Raw genomic sequence first — 23526 nt, forward strand, 5'->3', positions numbered from 1 at the left:
ATACAATTAGCAGGTAGCTTAGTGGTGAAGAGCGTTGTGCCAGTAACCGAAAGGTCGCTGGTTCTAATCCCCCGAGCCGACTAGGTGAAAAATCTGTCGATGTGCCCTTGAGCAAGGCACTTAACCCTAATTGCTCCTGTAAGTCGCTCTGGATAAGAGCGTCTGCTAAAATGACTAAAAATGTAAACATTGAAGACATGTTTGTTTGTGATGTCTTCTCTCCAGGGGTGGAAAAAGCGTTGGTTCATCCTGCGTAGTGGTCGGATGTCTGGCGACCCTGATGTCCTGGAGTACTATAAGAACGACCACTCCAAGAAGCCCATCCGGGTCATCGACCTGCATTGCTGTGAGCAGGTGGACGCTGGGCTGACCTTCAAGAGGAAGGAGTTTCAGGATAGCTTTGTGTTCGACATCAAGACGTCAGAGCGCACCTTTTACCTGGTGGCAGAGACAGAGGAGGAGATGAACAAGTGGGTCCGCTCCATCTGTCAGCTGTGTGGCTTCAACCAGTCAGAGCAGAACAACCACGGTACGTAGGCTACATCCCCTGACCTCTGACCCCTGAATCCTACTTAACCTTTAACCTGGTTGGTTCAACCAGTCTGAGGAGAACAACTACGTTATGTACTGTGACCCCTGAACCTACACCCAGCCCTTAGCCCCACCCACCTAGGAGTCTTGTTTAGATCTTAGGTGTAGTAGGTTAGGGGTTGTTTTCTGGACAGGGTCTCTCTCTCTCTCTCTCTCTCCCCCTCCTTCTCCTACATTCTCAAATAGGATCACTTTTGCTTCATTGTCATAAAGACATGATATCACAATGTTGGGACAACGTTGTATGGTGGTTGTGTGTTTGCTGGGAACGTATGAGTGGATCCTTCAATAGCTTCAGGTTAGATGATAACATCAGGGTGTTGTCTTATTAAAACCACAGTGCACAGACCGCTTCAGTTTTCCCACATTGTTAAGTTACAGCCTTATTCTAAAATTGATTAAATTAAAAAAAAAAATTCCATCATCAATGTACACACAAAACCCCATAATGACAAAATGTTTGCAAATGAATTTAAAAAAAACATTAATATCACATTTACATAAGTATTCAGACCCTTTACTCAGTACTTTGTTGAATCACCTTTGGCAGCGTTTAAAGCCTTGAGTCTTCTTGGCTATGACGCTTCAAGCTTGGCACACCTGTATTTGGAGAGTTTCTGCCATTCTTCTCTGCAGATCCTCTCAAGCTCTGTCAGGTTGGATGGGGAGCGTCGCTGCACAGATATTTTCAGGTCTTTCCGGAGATGTTCGATCGGGTTCAAGTCCTGTCTCGGAGCTCTACGTACAATTCCTTCGACCTCATGGCTTGGTTTTTGCTCTGACATGCACTGTCAACTGTGGGACCTTATATAGACAGGTGTGTGCCTTTCCAAATCATGTCCAATCAATTGAATTAACCACAGGAGGCTCGCTGCCCTTCTTGACACCAGGCCATCCTCCAAAAGTCTACGTCTCACTGTGCGTGCAGATGCACTCACACCTGCCTGCTGCCATTCCTGAGCAAGCTCTGCACTGGTGGTGCCCCGATCCCGCAGCTGAATCAACTTTAGGAGACGGTCCTGGCGCTTGCTGGACTTTCTTGGGGGCCCTGAAGCCTTCTTCACAACAATTGAACCTCTCTCCTTGAAGTTCTTGATCCGATAAATGGTTGATTTAGGTGCAATCTTACTAGCAGCAATAGTCTTTCCTGTGAAGCCCTTTTTGTGCAAAGCAATGATGACGGCACGTGTTTCCTTGCAGGTAACCATGGTTAACAGAGGAAGAACAATGATTTCAAGCACCACCCTCCTTTTAAAGCTTCCAGTCTGTTATTTAACTCAATCAGCATGACAGAGTGATCTCCAGCCTTGTCCTCGTCAACACTCTCACCTGTGTCAACGAGAGAATCACTGACATGATGTCAGCTGGTCCTTTTGTGGCAGGGCTGAAATGCAGTGGAAATGTTTTTTTGGGATTAAGTTCATTTTCATGGCAAATAGGGACTTTGCAATTAATTGCAATTCATCTGATCACTCTTCATAACATTCGGGAGTATATGCAAATTGCCATCAAAAAAACTGAGGCATCAGACTTTGTGAAAATTAATATTTGTGTCATTCTCAAAACTTTTGACCACGACTGTATATAGTCTAGTAGTTTCCCCATCTTGATTTAGGGTTAGATATGCTGACATACAGTTGGGAAAATTTTTATTTAGTCAGCCACCAATTGTGCAAGTTCTCCCACTTAAAAAGATGAGAGAGGCCTGTAATTTACATCATTGGTACACGTCAACTATGAGATTTTTTTTCTCCAGAAAATCACATTGTAGGATTTTTAATGAATTTATTTGCAAATTATGGTGGAAAATAAGTATTTGGTCACCTACAAACAAGCAAGATTTCTGGCTCTCACAGACCTGTAACTTCTTCTTCAAGAGGCTCTTCTGTCCTCCACTCGTTACCTGTATTAATGGCACCTGTTTGAACTTGTTATCAGTATAAAAGACACCTGTCCACAACCTCAAACAGTCACACTCCAAACTCCACTATGGCCAAGACCAAAGAGCTGTCAAAGGACACCAGAACCAAAATTGTAGACCTGCACCAGGCTGGGAAGACTGAATCTGCAATAGGTAAGCAGCTTGGTTTGAAAAAATCAACTGTGGGAGCAATTATTAGGAAATGGAAGACATACAAGACCACTGATAATCTCACTCGATCTGGGGCTCCATGCAAGATCTCACCCCGTGGGGTCAAAATGATCACAAGAACGGTGAGCAAAAATCCCAGAACCACACGGGGGGACCTAGTGAATGACCTGCAGAGAGCTGGGACCAAAGTAACAAAGCCTACCATCAGTAACACACTACGCCGCCAGGGACTCAAATCCTGCAGTGCCAGACGTGTCCCCCTGCTTAAGCCAGTACATGTCCAGGCCCGTCTGAAGTTTGCTAGAGTGCATTTGGATGATCCAGAAGAGGATTGGGGGAATGTCATATGGTCAGATGAAACCAAAATAGAACTTTTTGGTAAAAACTCAACTCGTCATGTTTGGAGGACAAAGAATGCTGAGTTGCATCCAAAGAACACCATACCTACTGTGAAGCATGGGGGTGGAAACATCATGCTTTGGGGCTGTTTTTCTGCAAAGGGACCAGGACGACTGATCCGTGTAAAGGAAAGAATGAATGGGGCCATGTATCGTGAGATTTTGAGTGAAAACATCCTTCCATCAGCAAGGGCATTGAAGATGAAACGTGGCTGGGTCTTTCAGCATGACAATGATCCCAAACACACCGCCCGGGCAATGAAGGAGTGGGTTCGTAAGAAGCATTTCAATGTCCTGGAGTGGCCTAGCCAGTCTCCAGATCTCAACCCCATAGAAAATATTTGGAGGGAGTTGAAAGTCCGTGTTGCCCAGCGACAGCCCCAAAACATCACTGCTCTAGAGGAGATCTGTATGGAGGAATGGGCCAAAATACCAGCAACAGTGTGTGAAAACCTTGTGAAGACTTACAGAAAACGTTTGACCTGTGTCATTGCCAACAAAGGGTATATAACAAAGTATTGAGAAACTCATAAATTCATGAAAAAACCTACAATGTGATTTTCTGGAATTTCTCATTTTGTCTGTCATAGTTGACGTGTACCTATAATGAAAATTACAGGCCTCTCTGATCTTTTTAAGTGGGAGAACTTACACAATTGGTGAGTGACTAAATACTTTTTTCCCCCACTGTATATAGTCTAGTAGTCTCCCCATCTTGTTTTAAGGGTTAGATATCCTGACATATATAGTCTAGTATTCTCCCCATCTTGATTTAGGGTTAGGTATCCTGACATATATAGTCTAGTAGTCTCCCCATCTTGATTTAGGGTTAGATATCCTGACATATATAGTCTAGTAGTCTCCCCATCTTGATTTAGGGTTAGATATCCTGACATATATAGTCTAGTAGTCTCCCCATCTTGATTTAGGGTTAGATATCCTGACATATATAGTCTAGTAGTCTCCACATCTTGATTTAGGGTTAGATATCCTGACATATATAGTCTAGTAGTCTCCCCATCTTGATTTAGGGTTAGATATCCTGACATATATAGTCTAGTAGTCTCCACATCTTGATTTAGGGTTAAATATCCTGACATATATAGTCTAGTAGTCTCCCCATCTTGATTTAGGGTTAGATATCCTGACATGTATATAGTCTAGTAGTCTCACCATCTTGATTTAGGATTTGATATCCTGACATATATAGTCTAGTAGTCTCTCCATCTTGATTTAGGGTTAGATATCCTGACATATATAGTCTAGTAGTCTCTCCATCTTGATTTAGGGTTAGATATCCTGACATATATAGTCTAGTAGTCTCCCCATCTTGATTTAGGGTTAGATATCCTGACATATATAGTCTAGTAGTCTCCCCATCTCGATTTAGGGTTAGGGTTAGATATCCTGACATATATAGTCTAGTAGTCTCCCCATCTCGATTTAGGGTTAGATATCCTGACATATATAGTCTAGTAGTCTCCCCATCTTGATTTAGGGTTAGATATCCTGACATATATAGTCTAGTAGTCTCCCCATCTTGATTTAGGGTTAGATATCCTGACATATATAGTCTAGTAGTCTCCCCATCTTGATTTAGGGTTAGATATCCTGACATATATAGTCTAGTAGTCTCCCCATCTAGATTTAGGGATAGGGTTAGATATCCTGACATATATAGTCTAGTAGTCTCCCCATCTCGATTTAGGGTTAGTTATCCTGACATATATAGTCTAGTAGTCTCCCCATCTTGATTTAGGGTTAGATATCCTGACATATATAGTCTAGTAGTCTCCCCATCTTGATTTAGGGTTATATATCCTGACATATATAGTCTAGTAGTTTCCCCATCTTGATTTAGGGTTAGATATCCTGACATATATAGTCTAGTAGTGTCCCCATCTTGTTTTATGGTTAGGGTTAGATATCCTGACATATATAGTCTAGTAGTCTCCCCATCTCGATTTAGGGATAGGGTTAGATATCCTGACATATATAGTCTAGTAGTCTCTCCATCTCGATTTAGGGTTAGATATCCTGACATATATATAGTCTAGTAGTCTCCCCATCTTGATTTAGGGTTATATATTCTGACATATATAGTCTAGTAGTCTCCCCATCTTGTTTTAGGGTTAGATATCATGACATATATATATAGTCTAGTAGTCTCTCCATCTTCATTTAGGGTTAGATATGCTTACATATATAGTCTAGTAGTCTCCCCATCTTGATTTAGGGTTAGATATGCTGACATATACAGTGGGGAAAAAAGTATTTAGTCAGCCACCAATTGTGCAAGTTCTCCCACTTAAAAAGATGAGAGAGGCCTGTAATTTTCATCATAGGTACACGTCAACTATGACAGACAAAATGAGAATTCCAGAAAATCACATTGTAGGATTTTTAATGAATTTATTTGCAAATTATGGTGGAAAATAAGTATTTGGTCAATAACAAAAGTTTCTCAATACTTTGTTATATACCCTTTGTTGGCAATGACACAGGTCAAATGTTTTCTGTAAGTCTTCACAAGGTTTTCACACACTGTTGCTGGTATTTTGGCCCATTCCTCCATGCAGATCTCCTCTAGAACAATGATGTTTTGGGGCTGTCGCTGGGCAACACAGACTTTCAACTCCCTCCAAAGATTTTCTATGTGGTTGAGATCTGGAGACTGGCTAGGCCACTCCAGGACCTTGAAATGCTTCTTACGAAGCCACTCCTTTGTTGCCCGGGCGGTTTGTTTGGGATCACTGTAATGCTGAAAGACCTAGCCACGTTTAATCTTTAATGCCCTTGCTGATGGAAGGAGGTTTTCACTCAAAATCTCACGATACATGGCCCCATTCATTCTTTCCTTTACACGGATCAGTCGTCCTGGTCCCTTTGCAGAAAAACAGCCCCAAAGCATGATGTTTCCACCCCCATGCTTCACAGTAGGTATGGTGTTCTTTGGATGCAACTCAGCATTCTTTGTCCTCCAAACACGACGAGTTGAGTTTTTACCAAGAAGTTCTATTTTGGTTTCATCTGACCATATGACATTCTCCCAATCCTCTTCTGGATCATCCAAATGCACTCTAGCAAACTTCAGACTGGCCTGGACATGTACTGGCTTAAGCAGGGGGACACGTCTGGCACTGGAGGATTTGAGTCCCTGGCGGCGTAGTGTGTTACTGATGGTAGGCTTTGTTACTTTGGTCCCAGCTCTCTGCAGATCATTCACTAGGTCCCCCCGTGTGGTTCTGGGATTTTTGCTCACCGTTCTTGTGATCATTTTGACACACATTAATGAAAATGATTATTCCAGTTACTAATAAGCATGCACCCATTAAGAAAATGACTATAAAAACGGTTAAATCCCCCTGGATTGATGAGGAATTGAACAATTGTATGGTTGAGAAGGATGAGGCAAAAGGAATGGCAAATGAGTCTGGCTGCACAACCGATTGGCAAACATAATGCAAATTGAGAAATCATGTGACTAAACCGAATAAAAAGAAGAAGAAACTACACTATGAAACAAAGATAAATGACATAAAGAATGATAGTAAAAAGCTTTGGAGCACCTTAAATTACATTTTGGGAAAAAACACAAACTCAGCTCCATCATTCATTAAATCAGATTGCTCATTCATCACAAAACCCACTGATATTGCCAACAACTTTAATTATTTTTTTCATTTGGCAAGATTAGCAAACTTAGGCATGACATGCCAGCAACAAACGCTGACACTACACATCCAAGTATATCTGTATATTATGTATATTATGAAAGACAAGCATTGTAATTGTAATAGGCCTCCTGTAGCTCAGTTGGTAGAGCATGGTGCTTGCAACGACAGGGTTGTGGGTTCGATTCCCACGGGGGGCCAGTATGAAAAATGTATGCACTCACTAACTGTAAGTCACTCTGGATAAGAGCGTCTGCTAAATGACTAAAATGTAAATGTAAAATGTAATTTTGAATTCCGTAAAGTGAGGTTGGAAGAGGTGAAATAATTATTGTTGTCTGTCAACAATGACAAGCCACCGGGGTCTGACAACTTAAATGTAAAATTACTGAGAATAATAGCAGATGATATTGCCACTCCTATTTGCCATTTTCTCTATTTAAGCCCTCAGGCTTGGAGGGAAGCAAAAGTCATTCCGCTACCTAAGAATAGTAAAGCCCCCTTTACTGGCTCAAATAGCCGACCAATCAACCTGTTACCAACCCTTGGCAAACTTTTGGAAAAAATGGTGTTTGACCAGATACAATGCTATTTTACAGTAAACAAATTGACAACAAACTTTCAGCACACTTATAGGGAAGGACATTCAACAAGCACAGCACTTACACAAATGACTGATGATTGGCTTAGAGAAATTGATGATTAAAAAAATGTGGGGGCTGTTTTGTTAGACTTCAGTGCGGCTTTTGACATTATCGATCATAGTCTGCTGCTGGAAAAACGTATGTGTTATGGCTTTACCCCCCCTGCTATATTGTGGATGAATAGTTTCCTGTCTAGCAGAACACAGAGGATGTTCTTTAATGGAAGCCTCTCCAACATAATTCAGGTAGAATCAGGAATTCCCCAGGGCAGCTGTCTAGGCCCATGACTTTTTTCAATCTTTACTAATGACATGCCACTGGCTTTGAGTAAAGCCAGTGTGTCTATGTATGCGGATGACTCAACACTATACATGTCAGCTACTACAGCGACTGAAATGACTGCCACACTTAACAAAGAGCTGCAGCTATTTTCAGAATGGGTGGCAAGGAATAAGTTAGTCCTAAATATTTCTAAAACTAAAAGCATTGTATTTGGGACAAATCGTTCACTAAACCCTAAACCTCAACTAAATCTTGTAATAAATAATGTGGAAATTGAGCAAGTTGATGTGACTAAACTGCTTGGAGTAACCCTGGATTGTAAACTGTCATGGTCAAAACATATTGATACAAGTCTGTCCATAATAAAGCGCTACTCTACCTTCTTAACAGCACTATGAACAAGGCAGGTCCTACAGGCCCTAGTTTTGTCGCACCTTCACAGTCCCCAAGTCCAGAACAGACTATGGGAGGCGCACAGTACTACATAGAGCCATGACTACATGGAACTCCATTCCATATCAAGTAACTGATGCAAGCTGTAAAATTAGATTTAAAAAATAGATAAAAATACACCTTATGGAACAGCGGGGACTGTGAAGCAACACAAACATAGGCACAGACACATGCATACACACACACAATAACATACGCACTATACACACACGTATACATGGAGTTTGTACTGTAGATATGTGGTGGTAGTGGAATAGGGGCCTGAGGGCACACAGTGTGTTGTGAAATCTGCGAATTTATTGTAATGTTTTAAGAATAGTTTAAACTGCCTTAATTTTGTTGCACTAACATCCTTTATCAGTTATGGCTGTTACCCTCTGGCTGGACCACTCTCCCGGGGGGGGGGGGGGGGGGGGGGCGGGGCTTCTATGCCATTAAAAGGAACATAAAACTCAACATCCCAATTAGGGTCTGGCAAAAAATTATTAAATCAGTAATTTAACTGATTGCCCTCTGTGGTTTTGAGGTTTGGGGTCCACTCCAACCAAGAATTCACAAAATGGGACAAACACCCAATTGAGACTCTGCATGCAGAATTCTGCAAAAATATCCTCTGTGTACAACGTAAAATACCAAATATTGCGTGCAGAACAGAATTAGGCCGATACCCACTAACTTTCAAAATCCAGAAAAGAGACATTAAATTCTACAACCGCCTAAAAGGAAGTGATTCCCAAACCTTCCATTACAAAGCCATCACCTACAGAGAGATAAACCTGGAGAAGGGTCCCATAAGCAAGCTGGTCCTGGAAACAGACCCCACACAGCCCCAGGACAACAACACAATTAGACCAAACCATGAGAAAACAAAAAATATAACTATTTGACACACTGGAAAGAATTAACCAAAAAACGGAGAAATTTGGAATGGTATCTGGCCCTAAACAGAGAGTACACAGTGGCAGAATACCTTACCACTGTGACTGACCCTAAATTAAGAAAATCCTTGACTATGTATAGACTCAGTGAGCATAGCCTTGCTATTGAGAAAGGCCGCCGTAGGCAGACCTGGCTCTCAAGAGAAGACAGGCTATGTGCACACTGCCCACAAAATGAGGTGGAAACTGAGCTGCACTTCCTAACCTCCTGCCAAATGTATGACCATATTAGAGACACATATTTTTCCTCAGATTACACAGACCCACAACGAATTTGAAAACTAATGAAACATTGATAAACTCCCATATCTGTTGGGTGAAATATCACAGTGTGCCATCACAGCAGCAAGATTTGTGACCTGCTGCCACAAGAAAAGGGCAACCAGTGAAGAACAAACACCATTGTAAATACAACCCATATTTATGTTTATTTATTTTCCCATTCATACTTCAACTACTTGCACATTGTTACAACACTGTATATAGTCAATAATATAACATTTGAACATTCTTTTAAAACTTTTGTGAGTGAAATGTTGACTGTTGTTTCCCTTTTGTTTACTGTCTATGAATGGAGAGAGGGAGAGAGAGAATTTTGTCTGTCGTGGCGTGGGGAGTGGCAGACGTATGTGTGTTTATGACAGTGGGGGTGGGGCAGTAGGCAGCCATACTATATCAATACTCAGATCTGTCTGTGCCAAGCAGAGCAGTGCAGACTCCAGGGACAGGCTACAAGGTTAGCGTGGGGCAGTGGAGTAATGTATCATTATCTGCTCTCCAACTCTGTCTCTCTCTCTCTCTCTGTCTGTCTCTCTCTCTCTCTCTCTCTCTCTCTCTCTCTCTCTCTCTCTCTCTCTCTCTCTCTCTCTGTCTGTCTGTGTCTCTCTCTCTCTCTCTCTCTCTCTCTCTCTCTCTCTCTCTCTCTCTCTCTCTCTCGCTCTCTCTCTCTCTCTCTCTCCCTGTCTCTGTCTCTGTCTCTGTCTCTGTCTCTGTCTCTGTCTCTGTCTCTGTCTCTGTCTCTGTCTCTGTCTCTCTCTCTCTCTCTCTCTCTCTCTCTCTCTCTGTCTCTGTCTCTCTCTCTCTCTCTCTCTCTCTCTCTCTCTCTCTCTGTATCTGTCTCTATCTCTCCTGCTCTCTCTGTCCCCCTCTCCCTATGTGTGCATGTTTTCCCCCTTCCAAAGTGCCCTTCACAGCCATCGATTTTAGTTGAACTAACGAGGTTGTGTCCCTCATGGCTCACTAGTCCCTGTATAGTGCACTACTTTTGTCCAGAGTGTCAGGTTGCCTGATTTACATTTACATTTTAGTCATTTAGCAGACGCTCGACTTACAGTTAGTGAGTGCATACATTTTTTTTTGTTCATACTGCCCCCCTGTGTTAATCAAACCCACAACCCTGGCGTTGCAAGCCAACTGAGCAACACGGGGGCCCCCAGGACTTCTGCTGCCGGGCTTCCTGTAATATAACATCCTGCAATATAACATCCTGTAATATAATATAACATCCTGCAATATAACATCCTGTAATGTAATATAACATCCTGTAATATAATATAACATCCTGTAATATAACATCCTGTAATGTAATATAACATCCTGTAATATAATATAACATCCTGTAATATAACATCCTGTAATATAATATAACATCCTGTAATATAATATAATATCCTGTAATATAACATCTTGTAATATAACATCCTGTAATATAATATAACATCCTGTAATATAACATCCTGTAATATAACATCCTGTAATATAATATAACATCCTGTAATATAATATAACATCCTGTAATATAATATAACATCCTGTAATATAACATCCTGTAATGTAATATAACATCCTGTAATATAATATAACATCCTGTAATATAATATAACATCCTGTAATATAACATCCTGTAATGTAATATAACATCCTGTAATATAACATCCTGTAATATAATATAACATCATTTAATATAACATCCTGTAATATAATATAACATCCTGTAATATAACATCCAGTAATGTAATATAACATCCTGTAATGTAATATAGCATCCTGTAATATAATATAACATCCTGTAATATAATGTAACATCCTGTAATATAACATCCTGTAATATAACATCCTGTAATGTAATATAACATTTTGTAATATAATATAACATCCTGTAATATAATATAACATCCTGTAATATAACATCCTGTAATATAATATAACATCCTGTAATATAATATAACATCCTGTAATATAATATAACATCCTGTAATATAACATCCTGTAATATAATATAACATCCTGTAATATAACATCCTGTAATATAATATAACATCCTGTAATATAACATCCTGTAATGTAATATAACATCCTGTAATGTAATATAACATCCTGTAATATAATATAACATCCTGTAATGTAATATAACATCCTGTAATATAACATCCTGTAATATAATATAACATCCTGTAATATAATATAATATCCTGTAATATAACATCTTGTAATATAACATAACATCCTGTAATATAATATAACATCCTGTAATATAACATCCTGTAATATAACATCCTGTAATATAATATAACATCCTGTAATATAATATAACATCCTGTAATATAACATCCTGTAATATAATATAACATCCTGTAATATAATATAACATCCTGTAATATAACATCCTGTAATGTAATATAACATCCTGTAATATAACATCCTGTAATATAATATAACATCATTTAATATAACATCCTGTAATATAATATAACATCCTGTAATATAACATCCTGTAATGTAATATAACGTCCTGTAATGTAATATAACATCCTGTAATGTAATATAGCATCCTGTAATGTAATATAACATCCTGTAATATAATATAAAATCCTGTAATATAACATCCTGTAATGTAATATAACATCCTGTAATATAATATAACATCCTGTAATATAATATAACATCATGTAATATAACATCCTGTAATGTAATATAACATCCTGTAATGTAATATAACATCCTGTAATATAATATAACATCCTGTAATATAATATAACATCCTGTAATATAATATAACATCCTGTAATATAATATAACATCCTGTAATATAACATCCTGTAATGTAATATAACATCCTGTAATATAATATAACATCCTGTAATATAATATAACATCCTGTAATGTAATATAACATCCTGTAATGTAATATAACATCCTGTAATGTAATATAACATCCTGTAATATAATATAACATCCTGTAATATAATATAACATCCTGTAATATAACATCCTATAATGTAATATAACATCCTGTAATGTAATATAACATCCTGTAATGTAATATAACATCCTGTAATATAATATAACATCCTGTAATATAACATCCTGTAATATAACATCCTGTAATATAATATAACATCCTGTAATATAATATAACATCCTGTAATATAATATAACATCCTGTAATATAATATAACATCCTGTAATATAATATAACATCCTGTAATATAACATCCTGTTATATAATATAACATCCTGTAATATAACATAACATCCTGTAATATAATATAACATCCTGTAATATAACATCCTGTAATGTAATATAACATCCTGTAATATAATATAACATCCTGTAATATAATATAACATCCTGTAATATAATATAACATCCTGTAATATAATATAACATCCTGTAATATAATATAACATCCTGTAATATAATATAACATCCTGTAATATAACATAACATCCTGTAATATAACATCCTGTAATGTAATATAACATCCTGTAATATAATATAACATCCTGTAATATAATATAACATCCTGTAATATAATATAACATCCTGTAATATAATATAACATCCTGTAATATAATATAACATCCTGTAATATAATATAACATCCTGTAATATAATATAACATCCTGTAATATAACATCCTGTAATATAATATAACATCCTGTAATATAACATCCTGTAATATAATATAACATCCTGCAATATAACATCCTGTAATATAATATAACATCCTGTAATATAATATAACATCCTGTAATATAACATCCTGTAATATAACATCCTGTAATATAATAGAACATCCTGTAATATAATGTAACATCCTGTAATATAACATCCTGTAATATAATGTAACATCCTGTAATATAATATAACATCCTGTAATATAATATAACATCCTGTAATATAATATAACATCCTGTAATATAACATCCTGTAATGTAATATAACATCCTGTAATATAATATAACATCCTGTAATATAATATAACATCCTGTAATATAATATAACATCCTGTAATATAACATCCTGTAATATAATATAACATCCTGTAATATAATGTAACATCCTGCAATATAACATCCTGTAATATAATATAACATCCTGTAATATAATATAACATCCTGTAATATAACATCCTGTAATATAACATCCTGTAATATAATAGAACATCCTGTAATATAATGTAACATCCTGTAATATAACATCCTGTAATATAATGTAACATCCTGTAATATAATATAACATCCTGTAATATAACATTCTGTAATATAATATAACATCCTGTAATATAATATAACATCCTGTAATATAATATAACATCCTGTAATATAACATCCTGTAATATAATATAACATCCTGTAATATAATATAACATCCTGCAATATAACATCCTGTAATATAATATAACATCCTGTAATATAATATAACATCCTGTAATATAACATCCTGTAATATAACATCCTGTAATATAATATATCATCCTGTAATATAATGTAACATCCTGTAATATAACAACCTGTAATATAATATAACATCCTGTAATATAATATAACATCCTGTAATATAATATAACATCCTGTAATATAACATCCTGTAATATAATATAACATCCTGTAATATAATATAACATCCTGTAATATAATATCCTGTAATATAACATCCTGTAATATAATATAACATCCTGTAATATAATGTAACATCCTGTAATATAATATAACATCCTGTAATATGACATCCTGTAATATAATATAACATCCTGTAATATGACATCCTGTAATATAATATAACATCCTGTAATATAATATAACATCCTGTACTGTAATATAACATCCTGTAATATAATATAACATCCTGTAATATAATATAACATCCTGTAATATAATATAACATCCTGTAATATAATATAACATCCTGTAATATAACATCCTGTAATATAATATAACATCCTGCAATATAATATAACATCCTGTAATATAACATCCTGTAATATAATATAACATCCTGTAATATAACATCCTGTAATGTAATATAACATCCTGTAATATAATGTAACATCCTGTAATATAACATCCTGTAATATAACATCCTGTAATATAACATAACATCCTGTAATATAATATAACATCCTGTAATATAACATCCTGTAATATAACATCCTGTAATGTAATATAACATCCTGTAATATAATATCCTGTAATATAATATCCTGTAATATAACATCCTGTAATGTAATATAACATCCTGTAATATAACATCCTGTAATATAATATAACATCCTGTAATATAATATAACATCCTGTAATATAATGTAACATCCTGTAATATAACATCCTGTAATATAACATCCTGTAATGTAATATAACATCCTGTAATGTAATATAACATCCTGTAATATAATATAACATCCTGTAATATAACATCCTGTAATATAATATAACATCCTGTAATATAATATAACATCCTGTAATATAATATAACATCCTGTAATATAATATAACATCCTGTAATATAACATCCTGTAATATAACATCCTGTAATATAATATAACATCCTGTAATATAACATCCTGTAATGTAATATAACATCCTGTAATATAATATAACATCCTGTAATATAATATAACATCCTGTAATATAACATCCTGTAATATAACATCCTGTAATATAATATAACATCCTGTAATATAACATCCTGTAATATAACATCCTGTAATATAATATCCTGTAATATAACATCCTGTAATATAACATCCTGTAATATAATATAACATCCTGTAATATAACATCCTGTAATATAATATAACATCATGTAATATAACATCCTGTAATATAACATCCTGTAATGTAATATAACATCCTGTAATATAATATAACATCCTGTAATATAATATAACATCCTGTAATATAACATCCTGTAATATAATATAACATCCTGTAATATAACATCCTGTAATATAATATAACATCCTGTAATATAATATAACATCCTGTAATATAATATAACATCCTGTAATATAACATCCTGTAATATAACATCCTGTAATATAATATAACATCCTGTAATATAATATAACATCCTGTAATATAATGTAACATCCTGTAATATAACATCCTGTAATATAACATCCTGTAATGTAATATAACATCCTGTAATATAATATAACATCCTGTAATATAATATAACATCCTGTAATATAACATCCTGTAATATAATATAACATCCTGTAATATAACATCCTGTAATATAATATAACATCCTGTAATATAATATAACATCCTGTAATATAATATAACATCCTGTAATATAATATAACATCCTGTAATATAATATAACATCCTGTAATATAATATAACATCCTGTAATATAATATAACATCCTGTAATATAACATCCTGTAATATAATATAACATCCTGCAATATAATATAACATCCTGTAATATAACATCCTGTAATATAATATAACATCCTGTAATATAACATCCTGTAATGTAATATAACATCCTGTAATATAATATAACATCCTGTAATATAATGTAACATCCTGTAATATAACATCCTGTAATATAACATCCTGTAATATAACATAACATCCTGTAATATAATATAACATCCTGTAATATAACATCCTGTAATGTAATATAACATCCTGTAATATAATATCCTGTAATATAACATCCTGTAATGTAATATAACATCCTGTAATATAACATCCTGTAATATAATATAACATCCTGTAATATAATATAACATCCTGTAATATAATGTAACATCCTGTAATATAACATCCTGTAATATAACATCCTGTAATGTAATATAACATCCTGTAATGTAATATAACATCCTGTAATATAATATAACATCCTGTAATATAACATCCTGTAATATAATATAACATCATGTAATATAATATAACATCCTGTAATATAATATAACATCCTGTAATATAATATAACATCCTGTAATATAACATCCTGTAATATAACATCCTGTAATATAATATAACATCCTGTAATATAACATCCTGTAATATAATATAACATCCTGTAATATAACATCCTGTAATGTAATATAACATCCTGTAATATAATATAACATCCTGTAATATAATATAACATCCTGTAATATAACATCCTGTAATATAACATCCTGTAATATAATATAACATCCTGTAATATAACATCCTGTAATATAACATCCTGTAATATAATATCCTGTAATATAACATCCTGTAATATAACATCCTGTAATATAATATAACATCCTGTAATATAACATCCTGTAATATAATATAACATCATGTAATATAACATCCTGTAATATAACATCCTGTAATGTAATATAACATCCTGTAATATAATATAACATCCTGTAATATAATATAACATCCTGTAATATAACATCCTGTAATATAATATAACATCCTGTAATATAACATCCTGTAATATAATATAACATCCTGTAATATAATATAACATCCTGTAATATAATATAACATCCTGTAATATAACATCCTGTAATATAACATCCTGTAATATAACATCCTGTAATATAATATAACATCCTGTAATATAATGTAACATCCTGTAATATAACATCCTGTAATATAACATCCTGTAATGTAATATAACATCCTGTAATATAATATAACATCCTGTAATATAATATAACATCCTGTAATATAACATCCTGTAATATAATATAACATCCTGTAATATAACATCCTGTAATATAATATAACATCCTGTAATATAATATAACATCCTGTAATATAATATAACATCCTGTAATATAACATCCTGTAATATAACATCCTGTAATATAATATAACATCCTGTAATATAACATCCTGTAATATAACTTTCTGTAATGTAATATAACATCCTGTAATATAACATCCTGTAATATAATATAACATCCTGTAATATAATGTAACATCCTGTAATATAACATCCTGTAATATAACATCCTGTAATGTAATATAACATCATGTAATATAATATAACATCCTGTAATATAATATAACATCCTTTAATATAACATCCTGTAATATAATATAACATCCTTTAATATAACATCCTGTAATATAATATAACATCCTGTAATATAATATAACATCCTGTAATATAATATAACATCCTGTAATATAACATCCTGTAATATAACATCCTGTAATATAATATAACATCCTGTAATATAACATCCTGTAATATAACATCCTGTAATATAATATAACATCCTGTAATATAACATCCTGTAATGTAATATAACATCCTGTAATATAATATAACATCCTGTAATATAATGTAACATCCTGTAATATAATATAACATCCTGTAATATAACATCCTGTAATATAACATCCTGTAATGTAATATATCATCCTGTAATATAATATAACATCCTGTAATATAATATAACATCCTGTAATATAATATAACATCCTGTAATATAACATCCTGTAATATAATATAACATCCTGTAATATAACATCCTGTAATATAATGTAACATCCTGTAATATAATGTAACATCCTGTAATATAATGTAACATCCTGTAATATAATGTAACATCCTGTAATATAATATAACATCCTGTAATATAATATAACATCCTGTAATATAATATAACATCCTGTAATATAACATCCTGTAATATAATATAACATCCTGTAATATAATATAACATCCTTTAATATAATATAAATATATCCCAAACAGCACCCCATTCCTTATATACATTTACATACATTTTAGGCATTTAGCAGACGCTCTTATCCAGAGCGACATACATATATAGTGCACCACTTTTGACCAGAGTCCTATGGGCCTGCGTCAACATTTTGGTTTCAATAGTGGTTTAAGAATGATGCTTGTTTCCTTATTATTGAAATTGTTAATAGTTGTCATGCTGCTAAAAAGCATTTTCAATACAGTGGGCTTCTACTAAAGGGATGATCTGATTCGCTATCATAGAATTCCTTATTTCCAAATGTTACAGTGGATGCTGGATCTAGACAGACAGACAGACAGACAGACAGACAGACAGACAGACATGGTGTGCCCAGTGGGAAGGATGCTGGATCTAGACAGACAGACAGACATGATGTGTGCAGTGGGATGGATGCTGGATCTAGACAGACAGACAGACAGACAGACAGACAGACAGACAGACAGACAGACAGACAGACAGACAGACAGACAGACAGACAGACAGACAGACATGGTGTGCCCAGTGGGATGGATGCTGGAGCTAGACAGACAGACAGACATTGTGTGCCCAGTGGGATGGATGCTGGATCTAGACAGACAGACAGACAGACAGACAGACAGACAGACAGACAGACAGACAGACAGACATACAGACATGGTGTGCCCAGTGGGATGGATGCTGGAGCTAGACAGACAGACAGACATGGTGTGCCCAGTGGGATGGATGCTGGAGCTAGACAGACAGACAGACAGACAGACAGACAGACAGACAGACAGACAGACAGACAGACAGACAGACAGACAGACAGACAGACAGACAGACAGACAGACAGACAGACAGACAGACATGGTGTGCCCAGTGGGATGGATGCTGGAGATAGACAGACAGACAGACAGACATGGATGCTCTCCTATTTTAACTGCCCTTCTGTTGAGGCAGTGTTTCCCCTATATGCATTTAGCAACAGTGCATGGCCACTGCTAAATCGTGGCTGCCTCAGACAATTTTCGGGATGGTAAAACATTTTCAGTGAAAGCTTAAATGACTAAAACCAGATATGAACTAATTTATGTAAAAAATACAATGGCGCAATATATTTTAAAAAATAAGATCATCTTTGAGAACTAAAAATCACCAAAATAAAAAGAATCTAAAGAATCAGTCAGGGAGAATCTAAAATTCTAAAAATGTCAAGGCATCGGGCCCCCATTTGATTTTGTTATAATGTTTGAGTCACTCAGATAGCAGAAGAACACAACATCAGCCTTGGCTAAATGTGTAGAACTGCAGGGATGTAGCTTTAAAACAGCAACATGTTGTCTCTGCGGCCAAGAGGAGGGCCTCTAAAACCACGCCCACTACCCCTCCACTGGCCACGCCCACTACCCCTCCACACTAACATTGCCACCGCTGCTGAAAAAAACTCCTAGGTGAAGCTGTGATGGTCTGGGGGATGGTGTTGTACTGTGTGTGGCTTATCCCAGAGAGACCCACCCCAGAGCACAATCTAATGAATGGATCCGCCTCTCGTCAATCAGATGCTTTGTTCCATTATGTTCTCCCCCACCTTCTGTATCCCGTCCCCCACGCACACACCCTCACCCCTCCATCTCTCCTTGTCCTCCCCTGACTCGCATCCCCTCCTCCCCGGCCTTTTGAACTCCCAGATGAGGACAGCCTGAACAGAGGAACCACTTACACACACACACACACACACACACACACACACACACACACACACACACACACACACAGCATATACATTTACATTTACATTTTAGTCATTTAGCAGACGCTCTTAACCAGAGCGACTTACAGGAGCAATTAGGGTTTTACTATCCTTGTGGGGACCTAAAATTGATTTCCATTCAAAATCCTATTTTGCCTAACCGTAACTCCTGACTTTCATTCAGCCACACAGACCCTCTTTGGTGCACTGAGGAAGAGGGGGATACTCAAAGCGGTCATTGAGGTATATAAAGGTGAACACACTGGCAGGCCTCACCCAGAACAGATCACCCTAACCCTACCCCTAACCCACCTGCTCCTTACAGGACACCGGGGATCAGACATCTAACCTTAAACTCCATAACTCTCCCTGCAGAACCCTGGACTTTGCACTGAATCCTGAGTGAACAGCCCACACCCCTAACCCAACTGCTCCTTACACCCAATCTTAACCCTTTCCCTAATCCAGGTCCCTATCCCTCCCCACCCCATCCCTGCCCTGTTTGGTGCATAAAAAAATTAAATACAATAATAATATATGTGTATATACAGTTGAAGTCTGAAGTTTATATACACCTTAGCCAAATACATTTAAACTCAGTTTTTCACAATTCCTGACATTTAATCGTAGTAAAAATTCCCTGTCTTAGGTCAGTTAGGATCACCACTTTATTTTAAGAATGTGAAATGTCAGAATAATAGTAGAGAGAATGATTTATTTCAGCTTTTATTTCTTTCATCACATTCCCAGTGGGTCAGAAGTTTACATACACTCAATTAGTATTTGGTAGCATTGCCTTTAAATTGTTTAACTTGGGTCAAACGTTTTGGGTAGCCTTCCACAAGCTTCCCACAATAAGTTGGGTGAATTTTGGCCCATTCCTCCTGACAGAGCTGGTGTAACTGAGTCAGGTTTGTAGGCCTCCTTGCTCGCACATGCTTTTTCAGTTCTGCCCACACATTTTCTATAGGATTGAGGTCAGGGCTTTGTGATGGCCACTCCAATACCTTGACTTTGTTGTCCTTAAGCCATTTTGCCACAACTTTGGAAGTATGCTTGTCCATTTGGAAGGTCTATTTGCGACCAAGCTTTAACTTCCTGACTGATGTCTTGAGATGTTGCTTCAATATATCCACATAATTTTCCTTCCTTATGATGCCATCTATTTTGTGAAGTGCACCAGTCCCTCCTGCAGCAAAGCACCCCCAAAGCATGATGCTGCCACCTCCGTGCTTCATGGTTGGGATGGTGTTCTTCGGCTTGCAAGCCGCCCCCTTTTCCTCCAAACATAACGATGGTCATTATAGCCAAACAATTCTATTTTTGTTTCATCAGACCAGAGGACATTTCTCAAAAAAGTATGATATTTGTCCCCATGTGCAGTTGCAAACCGTAGTCTGGCTTTTTTATGGCAGTTTTGGAGCAGTGGCTTCTTCCTTGCTGAGCGGCCTTTCGGGCTATGTCGATATAGGACTCGTTTTATGTGGATATAGATACTTTTGTACCTGTTTCCTCCAGCATCTTCACAAGGTCCTTTGCTGTTGTTCTGGGATTGATTTGCACTTTTCGAACCAAAGTATGTTCATCTCTAGGAGACAGAACGCGTCTCCTTCTTGAGCGGTATGACGGCTGCGTGGTCCCATGGTGTTTATACTTGCATACTATTGTTTGTACAGATGAACGTGGTACCGTTTGGAAATTGCTCCCAAGGATGAACCAGACTTGTGGAGGTCTACAATTTTTCTTCTGAGGTCTTGGCTGATTTCTTTTGATTTTCCCATGATGTCAAGCAAAGAGGCACTGAGTTTGAAGGTAGACCTTGAAATACATCCACAGGCACACCTCCAATTGACTCAAATGATGTCAATTAGCCTATCAGAAGCTTCTAAAGCCATGACATCATTTTCTGGAATTTTCCAAGCTGTTTAAAGGCACAGTCAACTTAGTGTATGTAAACTTCTGACCCACTGGAATTGTGACACAGTGAATTATAAGTGAAATAATCTGTCTGTAAACAATTGTTGGAAAAATGACTTGTGTCATGCACAAAGTAGATGTCCTAACCGACTTGCCAAAACTATAGTTTGTAAACAATACATTTGTGGAGCGGTTGAACTTCTGAATTCAACTGTATACAATACCAGTCAAAAGTTTGGACACACCTACTCATTCCAGGGTTTTTCTTTATTTTTACTATTTTCTACATTGTAGAATAATAGTGAAGACATCAAAACTATGAAATAACACATATGGAATCACGTAGTAACCAAAAAAAGTGTTAAATAAATCAAAATATATTTTATATTTGAGATTCTTCAAATAGCCACCCTTTGCCTTGATGACAGCTTTGCACACTCTTGGCATTCTCTCAACCAGCTTCATGAGGTAGTCACCTGGAATGCATTTCAATTAATAGGTGTGCCTTGTTAAAAGTTAATTTGTGGAATTTCTTTCCTTAATGCGTTTGAGACAATCAGTTGTATTGTGACAAGGTAGTGGGGGAGGTTTACAGAAGATAGCCCTATTTGGTAAAAGACCAAGTCCATATTATGGCAAGAACAGCTCAAATAAGCAAAGAGAAACAACAGTCCATCATAACTTTGAAAGTTCCTTCAAGTGCAGTCGCAAAAATCATCAAGCCCTACGATGAAACTGTCTCTCATGAGGACCGCCACAGGAAAGGAAGACCCAGAGTTACCTCTGCTGCAGAGGATAAGTTCATTAAAGTTAACTGCATTTCAGATTGCAGCACAAATAAATGCTTCACAGAGTTCAAGTAACAGACATATCTTTACATCAACTGTTCAGAGGAGACTGCGTGAATCAGGCCTTCATGGTCGAATTGCTGCAAAGAAACCACTACTAAAGGACACCAATAATAAGAAGAGACTTGCTTGGGCCAAGAAACACAAGCAATGGACATTGACCGGTGGAGATCTGTCCTTTGGTCTGATAAGTCCAAATGTGAGATTTTTGTTTCCAATCGCTGTGTCTTTGTGAAATGCAGAGTAGGTGAACGGATGTTCTCCGTATGTGTGGTTCCCACCATGAAGCATGGAGGAGGAGGTGTGATGGTGTGGTGGTTCTTTGCAGGTGACACTGTCAGTGATTTATTTACAATTCAAGGCACACTTAACCAGCATGGCTACCACAGCATTCTGCAGCGATACGCCATCCCATCGGCTTTGCGCTTAGTGGGACTGTCATTTGTTTTTCAACAGGACAATGAACCAAAACACACCTCCAGGCTGTGTAATGGCTATTTGACCAAGAAGGAGAGTGATGGAGTGCTACAACAGATGACCTGGCCTCCACAATCACCCGACCTCAACCCAATTGAGATGGTTTGGGATGAGTTGGACCACAGAGTGAAGGAAAAGCAAGCAACAAGTGCTCAGCATATGTGGGAACTCCTTCATAACTGTTGGAAAAGCATTCCAGGTGAAGCTGGTTGAGAGAATGCCAAGAGTATGCAAAGCTGTCATATAGGCAAAGGGTGGCTACTTTGAAAAATCGAAAATATATTTTGATTTGTTTAACACTTTTTTTAGTTACTACATGATTTCATATGTGTTATTTCATCGTTTTGAGATCTTCACTATTATTCTACAATGTAGAAAATCGTAAACATAAAGAAAAACCCTTGAATGAGTAGATGGGTCCAAACCTTTGACTGGTACTGTATATAGTTATGATTTTTAAAAATAGTGGCCCTAGTGTGCACATTCGGTAATAG

The 23526-nt window shown here is 36.1% G+C and overlaps 1 protein-coding gene across 1 annotated transcript in view; it reads left to right on the top strand.

Moving 5' to 3' along the window:
• Positions 1-234: 234 nt before the first annotated feature.
• The window catches only part of LOC311121967 (GRB2-associated-binding protein 2-like), a gene marked incomplete at its 3' end in the record, with an annotated part of 69033 nt that continues 45741 nt past the window's right edge, over positions 235-23526 (top strand). The window contains exon 1 of the mRNA XM_084196397.1: positions 235-529. Coding sequence (XP_084052523.1) covers positions 265-529 — 265 coding nt within the window. The 5' untranslated portion in view covers positions 235-264. The remainder of the gene's footprint in view (positions 530-23526) is intronic.

This window comes from Coregonus lavaretus (genome assembly GCF_964263955.1).
Source record: "Coregonus lavaretus genome assembly, contig: HAP1_SCAFFOLD_329, whole genome shotgun sequence".
Lineage (NCBI taxonomy): Eukaryota > Metazoa > Chordata > Actinopteri > Salmoniformes > Salmonidae > Coregonus > Coregonus lavaretus.